The sequence below is a fragment of the Anoplopoma fimbria genome, chromosome 17 (genome assembly GCF_027596085.1).
Source record: "Anoplopoma fimbria isolate UVic2021 breed Golden Eagle Sablefish chromosome 17, Afim_UVic_2022, whole genome shotgun sequence".
Lineage (NCBI taxonomy): Eukaryota > Metazoa > Chordata > Actinopteri > Perciformes > Anoplopomatidae > Anoplopoma > Anoplopoma fimbria.
The window spans coordinates 823861-846825 of record NC_072465.1 but is presented as its reverse complement, the minus strand read 5'-3'; the positions used below and the strand labels follow the sequence as shown (position 1 = coordinate 846825).

Here is a 22965-nt window from a genome sequence, read left to right as displayed (position 1 = left end):
CATTAAGCATTTTAGCTTTACTTCCACCCTGAAGCCCTTTTGCTTTCTCGTTCTGCAGGTTTCCATGAATCGTTGTGGTACCTGGACCGTAGTCGTGCCTCCTGCTGTGAGCCGACTGACACCCACTGCTACTTCCATTATTATTATTAATCACATTACTATCCCTATTTTCATAACTATAATTCTACTGTAATAATTGCTGCTGTTATTATAAGTAGTCTTATTATATGAATCATTTATGCCATATACATTGAATGTGTTGTATCTCTGTTATGCTGTTCATTCTGTACACATGACATCTATTGCATTCTGTCCATCCTGGGAGAAGGATCCCTCCTCTGTCGTTCTCCCAGAGGTTTCTTCCTTTTTTCTCCCTGTTAAAGGGTTTTTAGGGGAGTTTTTCCTGTGCCGATGTGAGGGAAGGACAGAGGATGTGAGGGTGTAAGGACAGAGGATGTGAGGGAAGGACAGAGGATGTCGCATGTGCACAGATTGTAAAGCCCTCTGAGGCAAATTTGTAATTTGTGATTCTGGGCTATACACAATAAACTGAATTGAATTGAATTGAATAGCCCATAAGAAAACAGAGGAAACCAAATATATATTTGAAGAGAAAGCATAGAAAGTATCATCTCACAAAATATTTTCAAAAAAGTTTTAATATCAAATATTCTCTGTCTTTTAACACTTCTGCACCACTTTACGAAAGCCCTGGCAGTGTTTTTCAAAGTCACACACACACACACACACACACACACACACACACACACTTCCCAAACAAAACATATACAGTAGGAGAAATAAGTGTTTTTCATATTTTTTGAACACTGTTTGGGTAAGTGCTTTAGCTGCTCATCTTTTCATCACATTTGTGATTCCTTAAGATATTTCTTTAGTTCATGTGGAGATGAAAATGCAAAAATAAATCCAACATATAAAAACTGCACAACTGAGAAGAATGTGGAAGACAGTAGGAGAGCTTCACAAACACATGCAGGGTGATGTATTTGCAGCCAAAGACAAGAAACCAGATGATGTCAAACATTAAATATCTGCTTATGCATGTGGATTTTCAAGCGATCTTGGGTAAACAAACCATATAAGGGGTATACTGTATATAATTGTGGATACAGGGAGACTCTGAATGTGCTTTGACTTAATTTAATCTTAAACTGGGAATGCTGCAGTTAAGAATTTCACTGCCACAGCACCTGTCAGCACTTGATGCCCTTTAGCAGTACAAGTTGTCAGTTCAAGTATTGTATGCTCTTTTTCAAAGTGTATTAACAATCGCATGCCTCAGGCACTTCATATCAAAATCTGGCACTGACTGGAAATCATATTCATAAATGGAATAAATGTTGATGGTGACACTGAAATTGATTATTTCCCATGTGTAATAACTGGGGCTTGCTGTATGTGATATTTGGAATGAAAATTCACTTAGTGTCACTTGTTATGGTTGAAGGAGCGGAGCTTGATAAAAGGCACTTTGAATTTACTCCACTTTTGTTCTTGAAAGCCCACATAGTGTGTTCTTACAGGGACATGCAGTTCAACGGTAACACTGCCAACTCCAGCCTTTACAAGTTGTTGCAAAATGGCAGCATGGAGTTATGGCAGAACATTTTGCTTAGTTTAAGGCAATAAGGTTTGTGAGTGGTAGTATCAAAATAAGAGTAAACTTTGGTCCGAGACCTTCAACAGGAGCACAATTAGGACTATCTTTTGTGATACAAAGAAATTAGTAAATATTTCCCTTTTGAAAATAAGGATGTGTGATTCTGTCTGCCTTTTACTATTAAATTATCTACTATTTCAGCTTCTTAGTGGGAGCAAAAACAACTTTAAACACTGTTTTTTTTAAGAGATTAGTGTGTTTCTTTTGATTTTAGGAAAAGCTGAGTATGTAACACTGCATTGCATCTACCCAAATATACATGGCTTACTAGCTGCATAGCACAACATTCACACATCCAGCACAGCAATAAAGTAATTTTACAAATGCACGCAAAAATATATATATAAACTGTGTCCTGAACTGTTAATGCCATTTCAGTTCTGCCTGTGACAGTTTCATTGAACTGAAATACATCTTTATGCAGTACTCACTCATGTACCATATTCCTTTTTAAAACTTTATGTTAGAAAAATAATAATAATGGTCTCTGAACAATGTCAGACATTTGTCAGCACACAAGTGGATGTGATAGAAGGAGGTTTACCAGAAGAGTTCAATGATAATACCTCACATTAGGTGCTTTGAGTCTATCATCTTTACAAATAACACATTTATGTTCATGTATTTTCAGAACGGCAAAATATCCATAAAAATTTTCTCCACTATTGGTGGAGGAGGGACCAGGTCCTCTAGTTTCAGATAGAAGATGCGTTGTAGGCCCTGTGTGCACAGAGTCCTCAGTTCGGGGAGTTTGCCCAGAAGACGAGAAAGATAGTTGGGCTGGGTCCGGCTCAGTTCTGAGCCGTTTCCGCTCACATGTTCCCTTAAACAAGTTATGAGATGACTCTGAAAGTCCTCGACCCGTTTGGGCTCTTTGAGGCCATGGCGATCTAGATGAAGAAAGTGTTCTTATGAGAAACACAGTCATGAATATAAACATACAATTCAAATGCAGTGAGATTCGCTGTAATGAGAAACAAACAGAGATTCTCACCGGTGATGATAACTAATGCTGCAAGACAGGCAAACAAGGAGATGTCTAAGTTCATGCGGTGAAGGCTCTGGGAGAAATCCATGATGGAGTCAATCCAGTCTCCAAAACTGCGAACGCACTGCAGTCGATGGAGGACCAAACCGTTACAGAAGATCAGCTTGTTCTTCTCTGGATTTGACCTATTGGGTTTCAAACAAGTAGTACAATCAGCATATTGAAAGGTGCACATTAGTCTTTTGAAATGTTAGTTAACAAATATTTATTTTTAACCGTAAAAGAAGACGACCTGTATGCAAGTCTCAGAATGAAGAGTTCAACAAAGGCTGATTCAAGGAGCAGCTCCTGATCCTCTGTGCAGAAATCAGTGAATCCCGGGATGGTTTCAGCCCAGTTTCTTATGACATCCAAAGAACCGGTCAGCAAGTCATAAAACTGCTGGATATCACCGGCTTCCTCCTTTTCTTTCAGGTTGACCACAGTCTCCTGGTACTGAGTAGGAAGAAAAGGGAAGGGTCAGTGCTTCTGAAGAGAATAACAAATAAAATCAATGAGCTGTTTGCTGTCCATGAGTTCATTCTACCTCCTGTGTTGAGTTAACTGTTAATAATCTAATTGGTATAGAAGAGCTCTGAACATGTGGCAAATTTTGAGATTTACCTTGGAGTAGTCAAGTTTTCCAATGGTTGGGTTTGAGTCTAGATGAGCCCTTACAAGAGAGGCTATGATGTTGACACTGGGGGTTGTGGAGGAAGCCTCGGCCACAGTCTTGGGTTTGGAGGGCAAACGACCACGGCGACCTTTGAGGCTGTCTGTCCGAACAACTAATACATGGACAGAAAGCAGAAGCACTTGAAGCACACGTTTGCGACACTCACATGGCCATCGCTTCTACCAGCAATTTAAAAAACAACTGCTGTATCAGCATCTCCTCTTCTGCAGCTGGCACCATACGGCTCTGGTTATACATGTCTGTCATTCCTAGCTTTGGTTTCACAAGACTGTCAGTACAAACCCCAGTTTCTCATACATTAGTCACTGAAAGTGAGTCTGACATTGCAATACCTTCTTTGACCATTCCCACGGCGAGACATTTCTGGAAACGGCAGAACTGGCAGCGATTTCTCCTCCTCTTGTCCACAGGACAGTCTTTATTGGCGAGGCACACATACTTTGCATTTTTCTGTACGGTTCGCTGTCAAACAAGGAAAAAATACATTACTATGGGCAAACATAAAATAAATCTGCATACTGTCTTATGTAGGCCTAACTCAGTAGTATAGTCCAACCAATACTGTATTTTTTAGCCTCATACAGATTTAAAAGTTGAAAAAAGTCCAATAATAATACTTTACACAAACAGGTAACTCACAGAAGGAAAAACTTTCAATGACGATCCATTAAAATTGGACTTGTGACCAAGATATGTACTTAGTGGTACGTTGTACATTTAAACTGGTCAATGCTTTCTCTTGGACAAAATTTGTATGGTGTCTCTATTTCTAAACTATCTCAAACATAGCTTTGATGTTTCGTACCGCAATGCTTCATTTCTTATACCGATATATTTAATAAGCTATTATCTCCAAATATGTCTGTATGGCTGTGTATTTCAAGCTGCAATCTCCTCAACCTTCGCTATCAACTATCTGTCCTATCTATTTTGCAATGGCACCGAGCTGCATCCTGTGCAAGACGACTGTGATTGGTTTAAAGAAATACAAACAAGCTAGAGTGTTTTTCAATGCTAATGATAAGTGTGGAGCCAGACCCTTTTTCAGTGCTGACACAGCCCGGTGGAGATAGGTTTGGCTATGTAAGACTTGTGCGGCTCTGCTCAGTAGAATAAACCTGCGATTCAGCTAATTACCTTGAAAAAACCTTTGCAGCCCTCACAGGTGCGGACTCCATAGTGCTGACAAGATGCATTGTCACCACAAACTGCACAGCGGCCCTCACTGGATCCTGAGTTGTGGGTTTTAGGAGATGCCATGGCCCCCTCCGCTATCCTGGGGCTTTCCAGGGGTCCGTGCTCCAGGGACATGGGAGGACAATGAAGTGGCGATACATGCTGCTGAGTAGGCAGGAAGAAATGGTCTTCATGGCCTGGCTGAGCATCCTGATGCTGCCCCAGGGGAGAGTGCTGCTCTGGTGCGGGGCTGCCGAAGGTGAAAAAGGAGAGCTGATGGGCCATGGCACCCTTATCTGCCACAGAGGACGGGGGGGCTGAGGGGTAGGGGCTGAAAGGGGAATCCCACACAGGTGCAGACTGGGCCTGAAAGCCCGATGTTGGAGGGGAAGCAGCAGTATAAACTGGGCTGCCATAGTAGTCAGAGCCACATGACGATAGTGTTTCATCCAGGCAGCTCAGCGCAAAGGAACCTGGGTAACAGCCATACACCTGAAGATCATCCAACTTAAAGGCTTGGCTTTGCATCTGAGCGCTTTCAGCTTCCGTGGCATGGCTGAATGAAACCGTAGAGGCGGGAGGGGAGGTGGTAATCTTGCAGGAATAAGCATCAAACTCCCCCATGTAGCCATTTCCCACCAAGGTGTTGATGCTGGGCAACGAAGATGTAGACAGCTGGTCCTTTTGGCCACTGATGTCCATCACCAGTTTGGCACTGAGGTCAGGATTCAAGAACTCAGAGCTGAAGTAGTTCTCATGCGGCAGGGAAGCATACTGGGTTTGTACACAGGGCATTGCTAGGACAGAAAACAGAAACAATTACAACAAATTAAAATAAACCTGAACTTTAGTCTTTGTTATACTGGATGTCTTAATACTTCAAAAATAAGCTCTTCCTGTAAGTAAATGCATTGTAAAATAATTAAACACTTGGGATAACTAGGGCTGAGAGGGAGTTGTCGGCCTAAATACATGTATGTGATACAGTAATTTATGCAATGAAGTTCAGACATCCCAATAAATTAGATATTCGTTAAGGTCAGCCTTTTCTAATCAGCCCTCTATAACCTTCAAAACAGTAGCTTACTTTAACACCTTTAACGCACAAGGTCTCATTTCCTCTACATGCCATTGCTCTAGCTTCAGGACCAATCAGTCCTCTTTATAAAAATGCAGAGGGAGATCCAGTGAAGCAATCAGATATCATCGGATATCGTGTTACTGGCTGTTAATGCTTTCAAAACCTCCTTCAGTGGAGGGCAACCCTCTATCACAGGGACTGTACCAGGGAGTGCTGCTGGATTGTATTTCAGGGTGGGCTGAATGCCAGTCGAAATGGGAAAGAAGGAAAAGCCTGTTTGTGTGTGCGTGTGTGTCTGTGTGTCTGTCTGTCTGTCTCTGTGTGCGTGTGTGCATGGTTGAGTGAATGGGCGTGTATCTACTTGTGCAAACTTCGTCACTCTGGGTTTTTCAATTCAGTGTTTTTTAACACATACATTTTTCTAAGATTCCTAAACTTACATTTAAACTTACTCACTTCTCGAGTGTTCAACGTGTGTTTTTTGTCCTATAGGACAAAAAACTATATATACTTTATACGTCCTCTCGTATAGCAATGGTAATAGAGCCACACATAAAACATACAACCTGTTGAATCACGTTGAGTCATGAAAACATATTGTTGTAAGCTCTGAGCTATTAACCTCAGCATATAGATCAGACAGCTGAGAAAACTGCAAGAATAGTAAAGATGCAACAGTAGTATTTGTACGAGCAGGATTCACTAATGACAAAATAAACCCGCTTTTACAATTGCTCTCTCCATAATAATAAAGTTCCACTCTGTTGATCAAGTTTATTAGGTATGCCTAAACCTATAGCTAAAACTATTGCTAAAACAGACTGACATTGATTTAACTTTATGGTGATTCTGTGTTCTGATGGTACGGTGTTGTTTGTAATATGTTGTCCACCCTTTTTATATCAATGAGGATAGTATAGTTAAATCAACAAACATAGTTTCAACATAACTAAACATTATAACCATGAAAAAGATTTGCATGGATGTTTTATTGACTGCATTAGCTTTTTCTTGGTGTACCTAAACAACTTGCAACTGACCGTATAGCTCTCATACCATACTTTAAACATTATTTATTTATACCATACCATACTTTAAACATTATTTATTTATACCATACCATACTTTAAACATTATTTCCCATTAAACTAATTTGAGTATAAGGGTGCATATGTTTTAATGTATCAGCAGTCCAGTCGGCTTTGTCCTCTGAGCCTTTATTATTATGGAACTAGTTCAAATGAAGAATAAAGGCAAGCATATCAATCTAAAAACCAGCATTAATGTGGCATCTGAATGAATAAATATCAAAACAAAGTTAACTTTCACTCACCTGGTTCATGTAAATATCCGGATTTTTAAGCTTTTCATTTATTCCAAACGAGTAAAACTGATGAATGTCACCTCTGCCAGCTGCTGTCAGCACACACACTCATTTAAACACACTCTCACACACACACACTGGCTCAGACCGACGCAGGAGGATCCACACACGCTTGTTTTATTTTGGCTGCGTCGACAAAAGGGCCGGGTCAATGCCCATATATGGTGAACGGGGCGGTGGAACGTTCCGGGTCAGGAGCCAATCAGCGTCGGCGACACAGACGTTCTTCCGTGTGACGCACACACGGGATTCCATTGACGCAAGAGACGAGGCAGCGTGCGTTCTAAATATACACCAACAACGACAGCGGCGCTCAGGTGGGGCTATTACTGGATGAAAAGTGCTAAAAATAGCCTTAGTTTGGAGGCTCAGGCGGTTTATGACTGGAAATATAGATGTTACACACGAATACAACAGGGGTGTGTTACCACGTGGCAGGAAACACCTGTGTGTGTGTTTAAGGATTCCTGTTGGACTGGATAGAAACCACCGACTCTCTGGCATCTGTCAACTAAACTAAACTAAAGGTACCACGAGCACACCTTTCTATTCACCGTCCGCATTATAAACAATATGGACTCATTGAACAAGTCAAATGAATCTACATGTTCACGTCTGAACCACGTAATATGAGTGAAAGATTGCAAAAACAATTCCTTAATAATGTCGTCTGCTGTTTTACCTCGCGGTGACGCACACCTTTTTTTTGTGAAATGTAAGCAAGAATTTTGTTATAACATGACTCTCGGAAACAAAGATGATTACACATAATACAGTTTAAGCAGTGATCAATGATTACAGTAATGCTGAACACTGAATCATTTTTTGAGACGTTATGAATAAACACTTTAATTATATTATGTACATTTCACAATAGAAAATTACTACAAGAGGCAAACCCCTCCATCCAGGAGGACCTCCAATCCAGGCAGACTGCATTAGACAAACTTAATCCTGTGATCACTTTGAGCTCTAAATTATGACCCACAAAATATGTCAATTACATGTTGAACTCAAGAGATGGGACATCAAAAACCATTTCACCATGTCATCATCACGCAATTCACACTATGGATGTCAAGGACACAGCTGCAGGTGTCCATTTGTCAACATGAATCCAGCATCTCTCACTACCCTTATTAATACCCCACAACAACCAGAATAACATACACACTCTAACACGTATTTGGGAGTGATCTAGTTTCTCTGTTAAGTATGAAGAAAGTGAGAGGGATCATTCAGGGTGAGAAGCGGTTGAGAGGATCTAAACAGACCTGCGTTAATGGAGTCAATTACAGGGGATTGTGTATGATGCTGTGTTTGGCCCAGTATGAATATAAAATTACAGGCTAGACTGAATTTTTTTCTTCTGTCACTCATTCATGCAAGAACACACATGCTGGCATGTAGTACGCACACATATATAAATACAAAGGCTAATGCTCTTTAATTAAACAGGTGTTGTGTAAATGAATTCTGTAATGTAGTCCATTTATGCACCTGAAGCTCGACCAGTCTGGATACAACGATCTGACTTGTTCTATCTTGTTTCTTGTATGGTTTTGAAATTAGTCAATTTGTGATAAAAAATTTTGAATACAATTTGTTACCATAAGTTAACACTGGCACATTTTGAAAGACATGCCTTGTGTCTTTTGACAAGAAAACTTAACAAAGATGAAAACTTCAGATTCAATTCAGTCAAAATATTTTTGTTTCATCTATCATTTACATCAACTCCTCTCTCTGCTCTTTCCTCCATCAGCAATTAGTCCTTATGTTTAAAGTCTGATGCCTTCTCACAAGAGTTCAATTGTGTCATAAACGCGCACGCACACACACACACACACACACACACACACACACACACACACACACACACACACAGAACCTACCGTTTGCTGTTGCCACTTCTCCTTGCCACTTCTGGATTAGGCCTCCTGCTATCCCTCCCACACTGATGCAAAGCCTGCCTCAGTGTAGGCTTCCATGCTTTGGATTTAAGGAGATTCAAGCAACTCAGATTTAGAATTTCAATTAGTGGGCTGCATGCAGAGTAATAATGCATAAACATATAGCCTGGTACTTCAAATAAATGTACAAGTCAATTCTTTGAAATATAAGCATTAATAAGTGCTCATAAACATTCTTTATGGCAGATAAGCATGGGAGTACAGTTCACACGTTTTAACGATGTTTTTACAGGCAATTTGTGTTTTTTTTACCTTGAGAGCAGTTGAAGCAGCATGTTATTTAGAACTGTGATTTATATGAACATGTAAACATTCAGGTATTCTGCAATTTGTCCTTTAAAAGAATTAAACATTTAGATGAAAATGTTTTATTTTGTATCCTCATAATGAATTCTGTCGCACCTTAAGGTACATGTCTCTCTCATTACAGTGTGAGAGCTTCATATTCAGCTGCGACGTACAGTGCAATCTCCCCAAATATAAACAGGTCAGACAGTATAATACAAAGAGACTTGTAGTGGGGCGACAGACTGTAATTATTTCTGAGGACATTCAATAAATGTGATGGTGTGGTGCTGTATGAGCCTCACTGAAACTGAGTACGCAACATTGTCAAGACGCAAATGCAAATGACATCTACACAATCTGACATTAAGACAAGATAATAAATGAACATGCAGGCGCGTTACATGTTTACATGTATTACTACTGTATGCACTAATAGACTCAACACAAGACTACTGACGTCTGAAAGACACATAATGCTCACTGAAACTAAATCTCATCAACATTTTTCCAGTCCCACAATATATTATTTGGTGGAATATATCTTATTTCATTACATTTCTGAAGGCTTCTGTGTATTCTGTGACTGTTTTGAAGAAGCCTAATCAATAGGAACATCTTGTTACAAAGGTGATCCAACAACAACAAATTGTCAGCAAAGTCTAAGAAGCATTGTGCACTTTAATGTATTAAATACAGTGGAATGCTGTTTTTTACGGTAAACAAATTAGTGCATTCAGTGAATTGTTTCTCACATCATTTCTTTACACTGAAATAATGACATATTTTTCTTTCAGTTGGAAGAACACTGACAGGTAAGACACAGGAACAGACAGGTAGGATAGTGTTGTTGAACAAGGTGAGCTGCTGTGAACAAAGCCAGTTCATCACCAGCTGCCTTAGGAAATACAGATGCAGCTACTGTAAGTGTGATGAACAACACAATCACAACAAACAAACAAATATATTCCTTATCCACACACTGTAGATACACAACATGCTCTGCTTTTTAGTCTACATAAACAAATAAATGAATTCCTTACATTTAAGTTGGCACACAATAGCAACAATCAGACTTAGAAGTGAAATTTGCACTCTGAAGTGCAAAACACATACACACTAATACTTAATAAAAGAAACACACAGTTACACTGTTGGAGATAGACGTCTCTCTTTCATCCTGCATCCTTAAAGTTAAATAGTTGTTGTGTTGTGACCCTCAGCAGACTGGAGGGTGTAGTGGAAGCGTTGATCTACTTGAGGTGAAAGAAGCCAGTTGATTTTGTTGGTACAGCCATCAGCATGTTAGCTTGGTTCTTGTGAGTTATGTGGATCTATAATAAATACAAAACAACTTCAGTGTTTAAGAATTCAATAACTTAATTATAACTAATTTATAAGCTGTCCAAAACGTCTCAACTTAAATTAAATCAAGATTCCCAAAATAAAAAAAATGCGTACTCCTATTTTGAAGACACATCACTTCCTGTGTTATTTCAGCTCTCCAACATTCCAATATCCTCCCTGAGCACTCAATCCTAGCTGACTTTTAATGATGTCACATGCATGATCAGTGAGTATAACTGGGTGCAAGCGATTCAAAGATTCAGTTTCCAATTTAATATCTACACCAAGCACCAGTCAGTTTAACTTGAAACTGATTTAGAGAGGTGTTGATTCAACTGTATGATCATTTTTGAGACTACAGTTTGTGGTGCTGTTGAATTGTTTTGCATCGTACTGAAAGTTTCTAATATTTTGTCTGCCCAACTTTAATCAATGAGGTGAGAGTAACTATTAGATATAGACGTGCTTGCTGCTATTTGAAAATCTGATCTTGGAAGCGGTTTTGTTTTTTAAGATTTCATATTTCCCCTGGCTTCGTTTTGAAGATTATGACATTGTGGATTGTGTGTATCTAACACAGATAAACATAATATGGGTGAATATTTACTATGTTTCGCTAACTCAAATATTGTTGCTCTTATCCGTGCTGCTCTTATCTGCACTAAAGAAATCTAAGAATACATTTTAACATTGTTGTACACTGGGATGCTATAATCACTGACTTTAATGAATCTCATATGTTATGTCTCTTGGGACTGAACACTGGTTTATGTGACTTACAGTACATGGAGGCTGCATCCAGGGCTCCCCATCGATTTGCATGGGCAGGGCTTTGTTTGTCCTGCACACAAGGAGGAGAGATCTAATTATACTGTTCTATTTATACTGTTTGTCGACATTATGTCAAATGTATGTCTGTTTACACCAGACTGCATAGCGAGTGATAAAATACCAGGAACACCTGGCAATGAAATGCAATGCAAAACAATGGCCACATAAATAGGTCATGTATTTTTGCTATTGTGATCCTTCTGTAGGTAAAAGTGCACAACCTGATGGTTATTTGGCAGGTCTGAGCTAGTCTGTGCCCGGCGCTCTTCAGTCCAGTGTAGATCTGTCCCATGTCTATGACTCCTTCCAGCCCCACAACCTCCAAGCGCTCGTCACTCATATCTGCAGAGCGACGAAACACTCACAAATGAAGTTTAAAGAGTTTGTAAAGTATTAAATCAGTATAACAAACTACATATCTTGACAGCTTCCGCACACAAGAAGGCAGAGAAGGCTTACTGACAAAATGATTTAGGAGAGTGCAAACCTTGAGAGATTGTTTTAAGAAGTTCAGGGTCAGTGATAACTTCACTGGGCTCCCCCACTGACACGCTGTCAGGCTTCTTGGACTCGCCCCAGAGGTTGGAGCCTCCGTGCATGCTGGGTATGTTGAGGACAGCTATGCCCTCAAGTGACTTGCGGCTCAGGTCCAGAGACCTTCCACAGCACTGGTGGAGGCAAAACAACAAATTGGTTACACGGCTGAACAATAGTTTAAAAAACACTTTAACATTAGCAAACAGGTGTACTCATTAGAGTGCAGATCTCCGCCAGGTGTGTCTGCAACCATCACTGCTGTATTGTGTGATTGAATGAATACAACCCACAATTGGCTAACCCCTGTTAAGAAACCAATGGGTTAGCACCATGTTTGTAAGACATCGGCCTAAAGTTGTTGTAAAGACATTTCCTAAAATCTTGCCAAAAATCAAATGAAACAAACCAAGCTGTCTGCCCGCATAGCAGCAGCTGATTGGCGGTGATGTACTCAGCAGTGTGTGTACTGGTAGTTACATTAGCTGTTAGCCAAACACATCAACCAAAACACTAAAAGTGACAAACTCAGCGGAGTTGTCACTTGCAGCCCCTACCAGTTAGGGGACGGTTGCAAAGTAGAGCGTGACGAGTCACAAGGCAGTCAGTGGCAGTATCAAAGAGGCAGTAAAATATGTTTTGAGAAAGTGGGAGTCACCGCGACCTGAAGAGGTCCTTGAGCATGCATACATAACTTGGCACGTAAAATATTATGCAGTTTGCTGCAGCAGGATGCGAGATTATCCATTAACCTTGGCGTAACAGCTATATGACAGTATTAGATATTCTTACCTCAATCGTGAGACAGTCCTTCAGCTTCTTGCAAGACGCAGAGATGGTCTCAGAGGTGGCAAACTCAAAATACCAAAGTTTGTTCTTCATTCTTAAATACAAAAGAGAACAACAGCTTCATATCTATTGGTTGAAAAAAAAGCCCTGTTACATTTTTATTAGAAAAGACTGTTGGTTCAGACAATTAGTGTGTATCCTCACCTACTGTTGAATCTCTGGGGGTGTTTCTCTCTCATGGAGTGGAAACGATGGGCGATAGAGGCATCCTGTCAAAGTCATAAGGTAATTTATTCACTTTTCTATGTATCATGTTACTATTCCTTCCTGCTGAGGCAATGACTTACCACTCCAACAGAGAAGTAGTTGTTAATGATCTCGTAGGGCACAGGGTCTCCATCATCTTGGGGGTCGTCTGGTATCACCTGGATGCTCCAGCGGTCCATGGAAACCAACTCGCTAGCTTCGATCTCCTTCAGGATCTCTCTCAAGTCGGACCCCTCGTAGCCTTTTGTGGGATAACAGAGGAAGCAGATGAAGTAAATGCAGGGCTCCAACGTCAGTGCCAATACCTTGGTGACGGTGTAGAATTAATGTGCTGATGGTTTTACCTCCTCCCCAGCGTAGACAGCGAGCCAGGTCATTCCCGGTGCCCAGAGGCAGGATAGCTATTGGAGGACGCACCTGCAGATCTTCTTTGTCTGAAATCACCGGCACGTTATTCAACTTTAGAGAAGTTCATCTTAATGACCTCTCTAAAACCCCAAAATTACCAACAGTACCTATGGCATCCAGGAGCCACCCGACGGTGCCGTCTCCTCCACACACCAAGATCCTGAACTCACGCAGATTGCGGAAGAAGTGTAGTCTGAAGAAACAAAGGCATCATTAATGTGAAGAAACTCATGTGTGTAAAGTTATAGTGGTGAAAGGGAACTGTACCCTGGAGCAGGACCTCCATTGGAAAGGTTGTACACCTGACGTGGGTTCAGCAGGTACTGAAACTTCCTGAGCACTCTGTGGAAAACAGAGAAGTACACACAAATAAACACAACCAGGAAGTGAGAGGAGCCATATTCTTAAAATGAAAAGATTTATTTTACACATTGATTAAAAGAAAGTTACACAAACATATCGAGACTGTAGGCTGTTTACCGTTCACCCTGCTTTCCTCCACTTTTTGGGTTCACAAACACCAGCAGAGGGTGGATGTCTGGAATCGAAACAATCTGAAGAAGAATACATGACGGATTAAGATCCAATGGATTATGCAAATCATTTGAAAAACACACATGTGATATGTACAGATATATGGACACATGCTGTGAGTCGGGACTGCACAGATTTTATATAGGAAGTACGAGGCCAAATCATTCAAACGTCTGCTGCTGTCAAATAAAGAAGATCATAGGTAATATATGATAGAAGGTAATAGCCTTGGTTTATACATGGACACCGTACACCATGACTTCACTGTGTGTCTCGGACCAAAATAAGTTTGAGTTTCTTTAACATTTAAACATTATGATCATATATTGTAAATGCCATGGCAGATACATTTTCGATTTTAGGAATATTCAACATAAAAAATGTGAATGTTGAAAAAACAATGACACAAAGATAACTGAGCCTTACTGCACACAGAGTCAGAGTATTTAGTCATGAATATTAAGAATTGAATAATGCTGCAGGAAGTTTGTAAGTTTTACTACTTTTTTACCATTATTTACATAGAATATATTAAAACCAACATGATTTAAGCTGTGACAGGAGGTTAGGATCTGGTACTTTAAATGTAAATACTGGTTTAGCAGGTTTGTCCCAGCTGAAGTGGATGTAGCCATGACAGGCGTATTTGACAGGACCTCATCCAACACACTGAGCTGATACAAATAGACTAAAAAGACAGTCCTTTTTAACATGAAAATCTTCCAAAAATAACATGACGAATCACTAAGGTTGGAGATTCTCCAAATAGCAATGATATGCAGATGGTAGTTTTAGCAGACAACTTGAAAGAGACCTCGCAGAGAAAACACATGGGTGTACAGTTGGGAAAGGAATAAAAGTGTGTAGGAAGATTTGATAACAGCGGACCTGCAGGATGTGGCCATCAGGGGTGACATTTAACAAGCTGGTGTCTTCCTCCTGCAGGAAACACATGCAAATTAGCCAACCAACAGACAATAAACTTACAATTATCCTTAAAATCTAAAGCTGCTCAAGCTAAATTTATGGTGCTCATTTTACCTTTGAGACGGCGTGTATGGCCCACGGGGGCAGAATATGATCTTTCAGTGGCCCACAATCACAGGACGATAAGCCAGAGAAAATACACTCATCGTGACGCTTAAAAGACAAGTCTCAGTTAATATAGAGCAAAGAGATCTTATTGAATTCATCTAATTCATGTCCAAACACGTCCTCACCATCTCCTGGCACCACACACAACGCCTCCCCGCCAAAGTCTTGATCTTCTTGTTGCAGACCTGACACTTGGTAGCGTTAAAGTCAGCTCTGATCCAGTCGTGAACTGCTACCTGAGACACAAAGGAGAACAAAAAGAGGAAAAGGTTTAATTCACTACTACTACTTACCTTATTTTATTAAGTTTCCTTTAACCAGTTTGATCAATGGAAAGGATTGCAGGACTGTTACCTCTTTGTCCATTTCTTATTACCCAGAATAATTTCCACTTATTTTTCAACTCAAATCTTCAAGTCTTAAGGTGATATCCATTACATTACAGTCATTTAGCAGACGCTTTTATCCAAAGCGACTTACAATCAGTAGTATATTACATATCCAACTTCCGCTCCAGGACCAACATTCATGTTCACCACAGTAATGCCAAACCACAAACCAACCCTAAAGGACTTCAGTAAAAATGAGGTTATAATTGACTTAAAAAGATCACACCCTCAACAGAGCAGCTGTGGATACAGCGTTAGATTTATGACATTTTGGATAACCATTGACAGGCAGACGTGCATCAACTGATCAAATATCCCTATGGCACACTGGCACCTCTGGAAGCAGCTGACGAAACTTGGCCAGCTCCCTGTTGTGATCCTTTACAGGTTGTAAGTTGTGGTTGTGACGCTACACAGAAAAAAAGACAATAAACACATCATTTAAAAGCCTTTACATTTTTGCAAAATCAGGACATTTAGCAGATGTGCAGAGCAGACTGTGCCAGCTGTAATCTGCACTTAAAAAAAACACTGATGGGCTGCACTTGTTATTGACTAATGCACTGTGATGTTCCCTGTCGTTAATGTGTTTACTGTTGCTACCATTTGTTTCTTTGGCAGGGAAAAGAGAACTGACATGGATAAAGCTGCAGCTCGTCTGGTGTTCAATCGCCCCAAGTTCTCCCACACAACTCCCCTTCTCCGTTCTCTACACTGGCTCCCTGTAAGAGCATCCAGTTACAGACTCTGGTGCCTACAGGGCAGTGAGAGGAACAGCTCCTTCCTATCTCCAGGCCTTGGTCAAGCCCTACACCCCCGCCCGACCACTCCTCTCTGCTGCCTCGGGGCGACTGGTTGCCCCGTCGCTCAGAGGTCCCTGCGGCCGATCCACCCGGTCACAGCTTCTTTCTGTCCTGGCCCCTCAGTGGTGGAATGAACTCCCCACTGACCTCAGGACAGCAGAGTCACTGCCCATCTTTCGGCACAGGCTGAAAACTCACCTCTTCATGAAGTACTACCCTGAGCCTTCCTCGTAGCACTTATTGCATTCGTATTAGTTTGTTGCACTTATTGTATTCGTAGTAATTTGCCTCTGCACTATACTTTTGCTCTGGTTTATGCTTTAAGATGCTTGTTTAAGAAAGGAGATGCACTGATGACTTCTGGTGACTAGTAGTTCTCTTGAATACCTATGTTGAATACACTTCCTGTAAGTCGCTTTGGATAAAAGCGTCTGCTAAATGACTGTAATGTAATGTAATGTAATATATTCACTTGAAAAATATGAGCTTACAGTTAATTCTTGACTATGTAAACAGTAGTTTTAAAAACCAAATAACTCAGGGTTCACTTACTAGATTTTTCCAAAGATTTGGTTTATATGTGACCAAAAAATACTTAAGATAATAATAAGATAAAAGTGCAGTGGAGGGTCAATTGTCTTGTACTGCTGCCACAGTAGGGACGTTGGAAATATATATTGAGAGATGGTCAAATGCAATGTTGGTTTTGGTTGGTCGGCTTCGGAGTCATTGACATAGAATATCAATGGACTAATCCTGTAATTTAGCTACAGTAAACTTAAGTTTTTTCCTTTCACTAAAATGTAGTGTAAGGAAATGGAAATGAAAATGAAGTTGAGTTTTCGTGTGTGTCCTTACACCAATCTCCTTTTTAGAGCTGACAAAGGTACGAGCACAGGGTTCAGGATTCTTGTTAGCACAATGACTGTGGACGGTGTACTTGCAACCTGAGGGAGAAGAACACATGTTACAGGGGTGACTGAGTTCAAGATAAAGTGTTCTCAACTAAAACCTCTGCTTGTGTATGAGGTGCATGGTTGCCCCCTAATGGCGGCTGTGAGCTCTTACAGTTGCAGCAGAGTCCCTGCTTCCCGAGGCCGAGCAGCATGCTCTGACACACGCTGCAGTATGTTGGCTTGTTAAAGTGCTTCATCCTCCAAATATGCTGTCCATCTCTCTCTGTCATCTGTGGGTGAGGAGACTAAATTAAATAAAAGTGGAACCGAAGCTGAAAAAAGTTACAAATTTGAGTAATTTGAGTTGCTTCATTCATTAACAAACACAGGGGATGTTGTGGGGAAATGTAAATGTTTTATGTGCAGTCAAATGATTGTTTTGTCACCTTTAGTCCAAGCAGAACAAGTAAAGGCACGTTGTTCATGCCTCCCTTCACCCATTCTTCCAGATTGACAGTCCCACTGTCGTCCACATCGATCGCTGTCATCATGTCTTTGAGCACCTGTCCAATTACAAAAACATCTGCTGGTTATTCATCATCTAACTCTCACATATACTTTCTTTTACATCTGTCATCTGCTGTTTTTAACTTGAACTTTATTTAGTCATCACATACATACATACGTTAAATTTGACCACTGCAATTAACCCATCCTAAGCATTTAGGAGCAGTGGGCTGCTAAAGATCTGCTCAGCTTAAACACTTTTTCTGATGTAAACAAACTATAACCCTCCTACTTAAAATTGTACGTTATCACACTTCTTCTGAAAATTAATAAATGCTTCAATGACAGAAAAAAGAAAATCATACAAGCTTAAAAATAAAAAATAAATGGATCAAACTGAGAAACATACTGGTCTGAGTTCAGTCACATCCCAGCCAAGGTAATCAGCAGCTCGCATCATCTGGGTGATGATACGATCCACCTCCTGATGGAGAGAAAACCGGTTTTACATTCAAGGTCACCTTATTCATCATGTGCAAAATACTGTGACCTCTGACAAATTACAAACAAAACCAGCCAATCTAAGTCAGTGTACACCTCCACAAAATGATGTACTGTAATACTGTAAGGTAAATGTAGCCCAACTGCACTAGGGTCTTTTTATTTAATTATTAATTGTTTGTTTATTGATGATATAAGGTTGGCTTAAGAACAGTTTTGTTTTACGTTTTATGATTATCAGACTGTTAATATCCCAAAAAATCATAAATAAGGCTTTTCAGTTTCTCTTTCTCTGTGACAACTCTATCAGCTGATTGTGGGCTTTCACCTAGTAAACCAGATTCTGTCCCGGTCGTAAAGCCAATCACATTGTTGCTGTCATATTTTAAAAATGTTCCTCATTCATCATTGGATTGCAGAAACTCCCTTCACCACCACCACCACAAGTGTCTGGACTCCAGGGGGATTATGCCTTAATCTGACCTCAGCATCACTGCCCCTCTATTATATTACTTCTCAATGGAGTCTAATCACCAAAGATTTCTCACATCTCATTAATTTTCTAATGCATTTGATATAAATTATTGTTCATTGTAATGAAGTCTCTCCTGTTATTACATTAGCTGGATGTTCACTGTCAGCGGCATTTTCTGTTCTGCTCATTCATCTATCAATATTTCAACTTATATAGTACATATAGAGAGAAGCCTATTGTAAACCCCAAATAATTTGACTTTTCAGGGTTTGTTAAGGGGTCCAAGACCAACAAAGAAAACCTGTAAGTTAGACATCACCCTTTTTTACATTTTGCTGAACTAATTGTAAACAATAAATGTACATGTATCAACTGTTGCAAGTTATTTAAAAAGCATCCCAAATATTTTGTTAATTAAGGCACTTGTTGTAAACACAGAACAGTTAGAGAAACACAGTGATTTTTAATAACTTACAGAGCTGTCCAGGAGTTGGTTGCAGTCTTTATCATAAAGTTTGAAGGTAACTAGAAGCAAAACAAAGTCATTGTTTTTTTCACTTTCTCAGAACTTCTAGATCATCCAGATCGTCAATCTTAATCATTCATTAGTGGTAAAATGTACGTTAATTGCAGTTGCACTATAATAAACATGTCACAAAATGTTCAAAAGGAGGATAAAACCAACATTCGAGCTTCTCGCGTGGCTGTCCTTCCTCCAGCACTGAGAAGTAACAGGATACATCACGAAGAAAGACCCCACCTGAGGATAAATAAATACAGAATCAACCTTTAGACCAAACTGGAAACCTTTATTACATTACTGAGATTTGAAAACAGCATGTTTTTTTCCCCTTCTGGATGAAAGTGTAGAACTGCAGCAATAAAACAATAAAAGCAAGTATTATATCAAAGGTTTGTTATTGGAACAGGTGCACTAATCTCCAAAGCTTCACTACGCCTACGGCTTCATTCCTGTGACGCAGCACTACAAGATAAAATAAACCCAAACAAAAAAACAGGTGGGCGTTGGACAAAGTGTTCAACAGGAAATAGTCTTTGTAGCATTCTTAGATTATTTCAGGATGTGGTGTATTCCCAACACACTCAGAGCTGAGCATGACAAGATTTTCCTCTTAACACCTGCCTGCTCCATGATGTTATGTATAAAGAGATCAGGTTTTCAAATAGATTTACCTCCTTTGGGCAGAGGGCTCTTGGTGGACGCATCCTGCTCCACATGTTGAAAATAGTTAAAAAGACGTTGGCAGAAATCTGCAGGGAAGTCATCCACTTCTAGGTAGGTCTTGAGAAAGAGACCGAAACCCACTGCATCCACGCACTGTGAAAGAAATTAAACTCATTTATAGGAGACTCAAGCTCAAATGTGATTTCTAGATGATTCCAATTTACTAAAAAATATATTTAATTTGTAACTAATTAAAGGAAAACAGAGACAAATTAATTAACTCCATATAACAGTTTATGTTAGAATATAAAAAAAATGTATGTATAAATGTGAACTTAAATGAGGAAACAAATTCCCAATATAAATGAATAAAAAAATATATATAAACTTGGTTTTAATTAAAGAAGAAGTTTGACTAATACTAAATTATTTTGTGAAACTTCTGAACAAATGTATTAGAAGAAATGGGAAATGCCTACCCTGTAAAATAATAGTAAGACTTACCACATGTATCATTGATCTTGCATGACTCACCTCTCCAACGCTGTGCTGGGCCAGGCGACCACCAGGGTGAAAGTCCTTAATCACATCTTTCAACCTCAGACTGCTGTCTGCAAAGAGAACATCAGGAAGTGTATTAAAAAGAAAAATTAAAATAATTATCAAATTATTGACACATTTTTCTAATATGAATCTGTTTCGACCACAACAAATAGAAGAGAAAATCTGAGAGTAGAGAATCTTAGTCACTAATTCAGCTCTTTGTCTATTTGCCGTTTGTCCAACACATTAATCACAAGGCTCCTGAGTGCTAAAACAGGAAACAAACGCGAACGCTTCACTAATTGTGAACATGGACGTACTGTGTATGTATCCTACATTAAATCTGGGCTGTGGTGTCGGAGAGGAGCAGATGTATTATCCTTTCATCCATTATCCAACAGTGCCCCCCCCCCAATGCTAAAAGCCTACATACCCATTTAATTTCTTTCAAAGCCTCTGAGAGTACAGCAGAATATTTTTAGCCTTCTTTGCTTCCTGTCAACAGGTCCGCCTACTTCTGTATTAGCTTGAAGTGCGGCCCATAAGAAAAAAGCACAAACAACAACTCCAAACTGTATGGCGTTGTTGTTTGTGCTTTTGTGTTGATGGTGAATGGTCCTCAGAGGATCTATATGGAGCAATTGTTGAGGAACTTCCTCAATCATTTATTTGATTGTCGATATTTAGTGACTACTGCTGCTTTCTCTCTCTTTGTGAAAATGGATTGATCTCCCAAAGGAGATTCTCAAGTTTTAAAGTAGCTGGAAACTCATTAAAGTAAGTCAGTGATCAATCAGGGAGAAGAGAAGTGGGCACACCTAAATCAATCAGAATGCACTTTAATCTACTTTCTCAGTTTCTCTATTCTGTATTTAGCGCACAAAAGTAAGAGGTTTCAGCATTTCCTTACCCTTTACTCTCCTGTGTGGTACATACAGCAGGTAAAATAAGTATTGAACACTTCACCATTTTTCTCAGTAAATATATTTCTAAAGGTGCTATTGACATGAAATTTTCACCAGATGTCGGTAACAACCCAAGTAGTCCATACACACAAAGGAAACAAAACAAATAAGTTCAGAAATTAAGTTAACATCATCATTTATAAGCTTTTCATTTTTTTTGTATACAAATCTTATTAATTTGCAAAGTACCTAGTACCCAAAGCTGAGAAATAAATGGATATTTCCCTCTAAACTTTATTGGAGTAGCAGTAGAAACCGGCACGAAAATAAAAACAACTCAAGTAAAGTACCTCAAGCTTATAGGAAGTGCAGTATTTTAGTAAATTTATTTAGTGACAAAAAACATAAAATACTTGCATTCAAAATCTTGGTAAAATTACAGAAGTAGCAAAATATACTTTACTGAAAAGTAAAACTGATTGTTATAGATTACAGTAAATTTTGGGACCATTGTTATTGATGCATTAATGTCAAGGTGCAATTGTCTAGGTGGAATTCATTTCATCCATCCATCCATCCATCTTCCGTAACCTGCTTATCCAGTTAAGGGTCGCAGGGGTGCTGGAGCCGATCTCAGCTGTCAATGGCCGAAGGCAGGGTACACCTGGACAGGTCGCCAGTCTGTCGCAGGGCTGACATATATACCATTCACACATATATGACATATATACCATTCACACTCACATCCACACCTACGGGCAATTTAGAGTCTTCAATGCACCTAAGCTGCATGTCTTTGGACTGTGGGAGGAAGCCGGAGAACCCGGGGAGAACATGCAAACTCCACACAGAAGGTTGTCCAGCCCGGGAACTGAACCCAGGCCCCTCTTGCTGTGAGGCGACAGTGCTAACCACTACACCACGCAGCCAGAATTCATTTCAATTACATTATATACAGTTTAATCTGTAATAATGTGTCACATTTCATGAGCTGATTACATGTATTTTTTTTATCATAATCAGCAAAGTAACTTTTGGCTGTTAGGTAAATGTAATGCAGTAAAAAGTAAAACATTTGCCTCAGAGTTGTAGTGGAGTAGAAGTAAACATTTGCATAAAATGAAAACACTTAACACAGTTCTTGCACTTAGTTTCATTCAACAAATGCAAATCATTATTCTTTATGAACATGTATACAGTAATAAGTGTATATAAAAGGCAGTTGTATACAATTATGAATATGTTAACTTTATTGATCTATTGATTGAAAGACAGATTGTGTTGTTACTTGCCCCCTCCCTACAGCAAGGACTGAGAAAACTTCCTCTTCAGCTGGTCTCTTTATGTTTTACGTGCAGCATTGACATGCCTGTAATATTTAAAAACTGTTGAGATAAAGTTAAGTGATAGGAATAACACTTACATTCCATGTAATGCTGCAGCTGGATAAAATCCACGGGAGTCAGAGGCCCTTCTGTCTCTTCAGGCGAGGCCATATCAAGCAGCTGACAAGAAAAAAAACAAACAAATCATAAAAGGGAGGAGAATTACACCAGGACAAAGCCTCGCCCTCAAGAGAGGCTGCAGAAACAAGGAGGTAGTCTTTTGTATAGAAGGTGGGTCACAGTAACTGGTTTGCCACCATTCCTTG

The 22965-nt window shown here is 39.7% G+C and overlaps 2 protein-coding genes across 9 annotated transcripts; both read right to left on the bottom strand.

Moving 5' to 3' along the window:
- Window positions 1–2073: 2073 nt before the first annotated feature.
- Window positions 2074–7124, bottom strand: LOC129105970 (probable nuclear hormone receptor HR38). The gene is made up of 7 exons (XM_054617257.1): window positions 6996–7124; window positions 4543–5378; window positions 3738–3867; window positions 3333–3496; window positions 2962–3164; window positions 2676–2854; window positions 2074–2571 (listed from the first exon to the last, which is right to left on the bottom strand). Exons 2-7 carry the CDS (start codon window positions 5374–5376, stop codon window positions 2309–2311), a joined length of 1773 nt encoding a protein of 590 aa, XP_054473232.1. The 5' UTR covers window positions 5377–5378; window positions 6996–7124; the 3' UTR covers window positions 2074–2308.
- Window positions 7125–9215: 2091 nt separating this feature from the next.
- dgkab (diacylglycerol kinase, alpha b) lies at window positions 9216–22810 on the bottom strand. Of its 8 annotated transcripts, XM_054616355.1 has the most exons (24): window positions 22738–22810; window positions 20401–20477; window positions 19875–20019; window positions 19366–19440; window positions 19156–19205; window positions 18114–18188; window positions 17644–17760; window positions 17370–17487; window positions 17160–17248; window positions 15833–15907; window positions 15235–15345; window positions 15056–15154; window positions 14903–14953; window positions 13961–14034; window positions 13748–13822; window positions 13588–13673; window positions 13417–13506; window positions 13153–13313; window positions 13010–13074; window positions 12809–12899; window positions 11970–12150; window positions 11704–11824; window positions 11432–11492; window positions 9216–10638 (listed from the first exon to the last, which is right to left on the bottom strand). In XM_054616355.1, the coding sequence occupies exons 1-24, from the start codon at window positions 22808–22810 to the stop codon at window positions 10558–10560; spliced, it is 2241 nt and encodes a 746-aa protein (XP_054472330.1). In that variant the 3' UTR covers window positions 9216–10557. The 8 variants fall into 8 exon arrangements, with proteins under 8 accessions (XP_054472330.1, XP_054472331.1, XP_054472323.1 ...); XM_054616356.1 differs by lacking the exon at window positions 15833–15907 and having other exon boundaries at window positions 15235–15346; window positions 17128–17248; XM_054616348.1 differs by lacking the exon at window positions 15833–15907.
- Window positions 22811–22965: the final 155 nt, after the last annotated feature.

What these genes read in the sequence shown, in the direction of transcription:
- LOC129105970 (XM_054617257.1), bottom strand. Translation starts at nt 5,376, where the DNA reads ATGCCCTGTGTACAAACCCAGTATGCTTCCCTGCCGCATGAGAACTAC. An exon ending in CGTGGGAATGGTCAAAGAAG is followed by an intron (nt 3,497 to 3,737) that starts GTATTGCAATGT and finishes TCCATGTATTAG; the next exon opens with TTGTTCGGACAGACAGCCTC. An exon ending in AGCATTAGTTATCATCACCG is followed by an intron (nt 2,572 to 2,675) that starts GTGAGAATCTCT and finishes TTCTTCATCTAG; the next exon opens with ATCGCCATGGCCTCAAAGAG.
- dgkab (XM_054616355.1), bottom strand. Translation starts at nt 22,810, where the DNA reads ATGGCCTCGCCTGAAGAGACAGAAGGGCCTCTGACTCCCGTGGATTTT. An exon ending in ACCAACTCCTGGACAGCTCT is followed by an intron (nt 18,189 to 19,155) that starts GTAAGTTATTAA and finishes TCTCTCCATCAG; the next exon opens with GAGGTGGATCGTATCATCAC. An exon ending in TCTTAAAACAATCTCTCAAG is followed by an intron (nt 11,825 to 11,969) that starts GTTTGCACTCTC and finishes GTCGCTCTGCAG; the next exon opens with ATATGAGTGACGAGCGCTTG.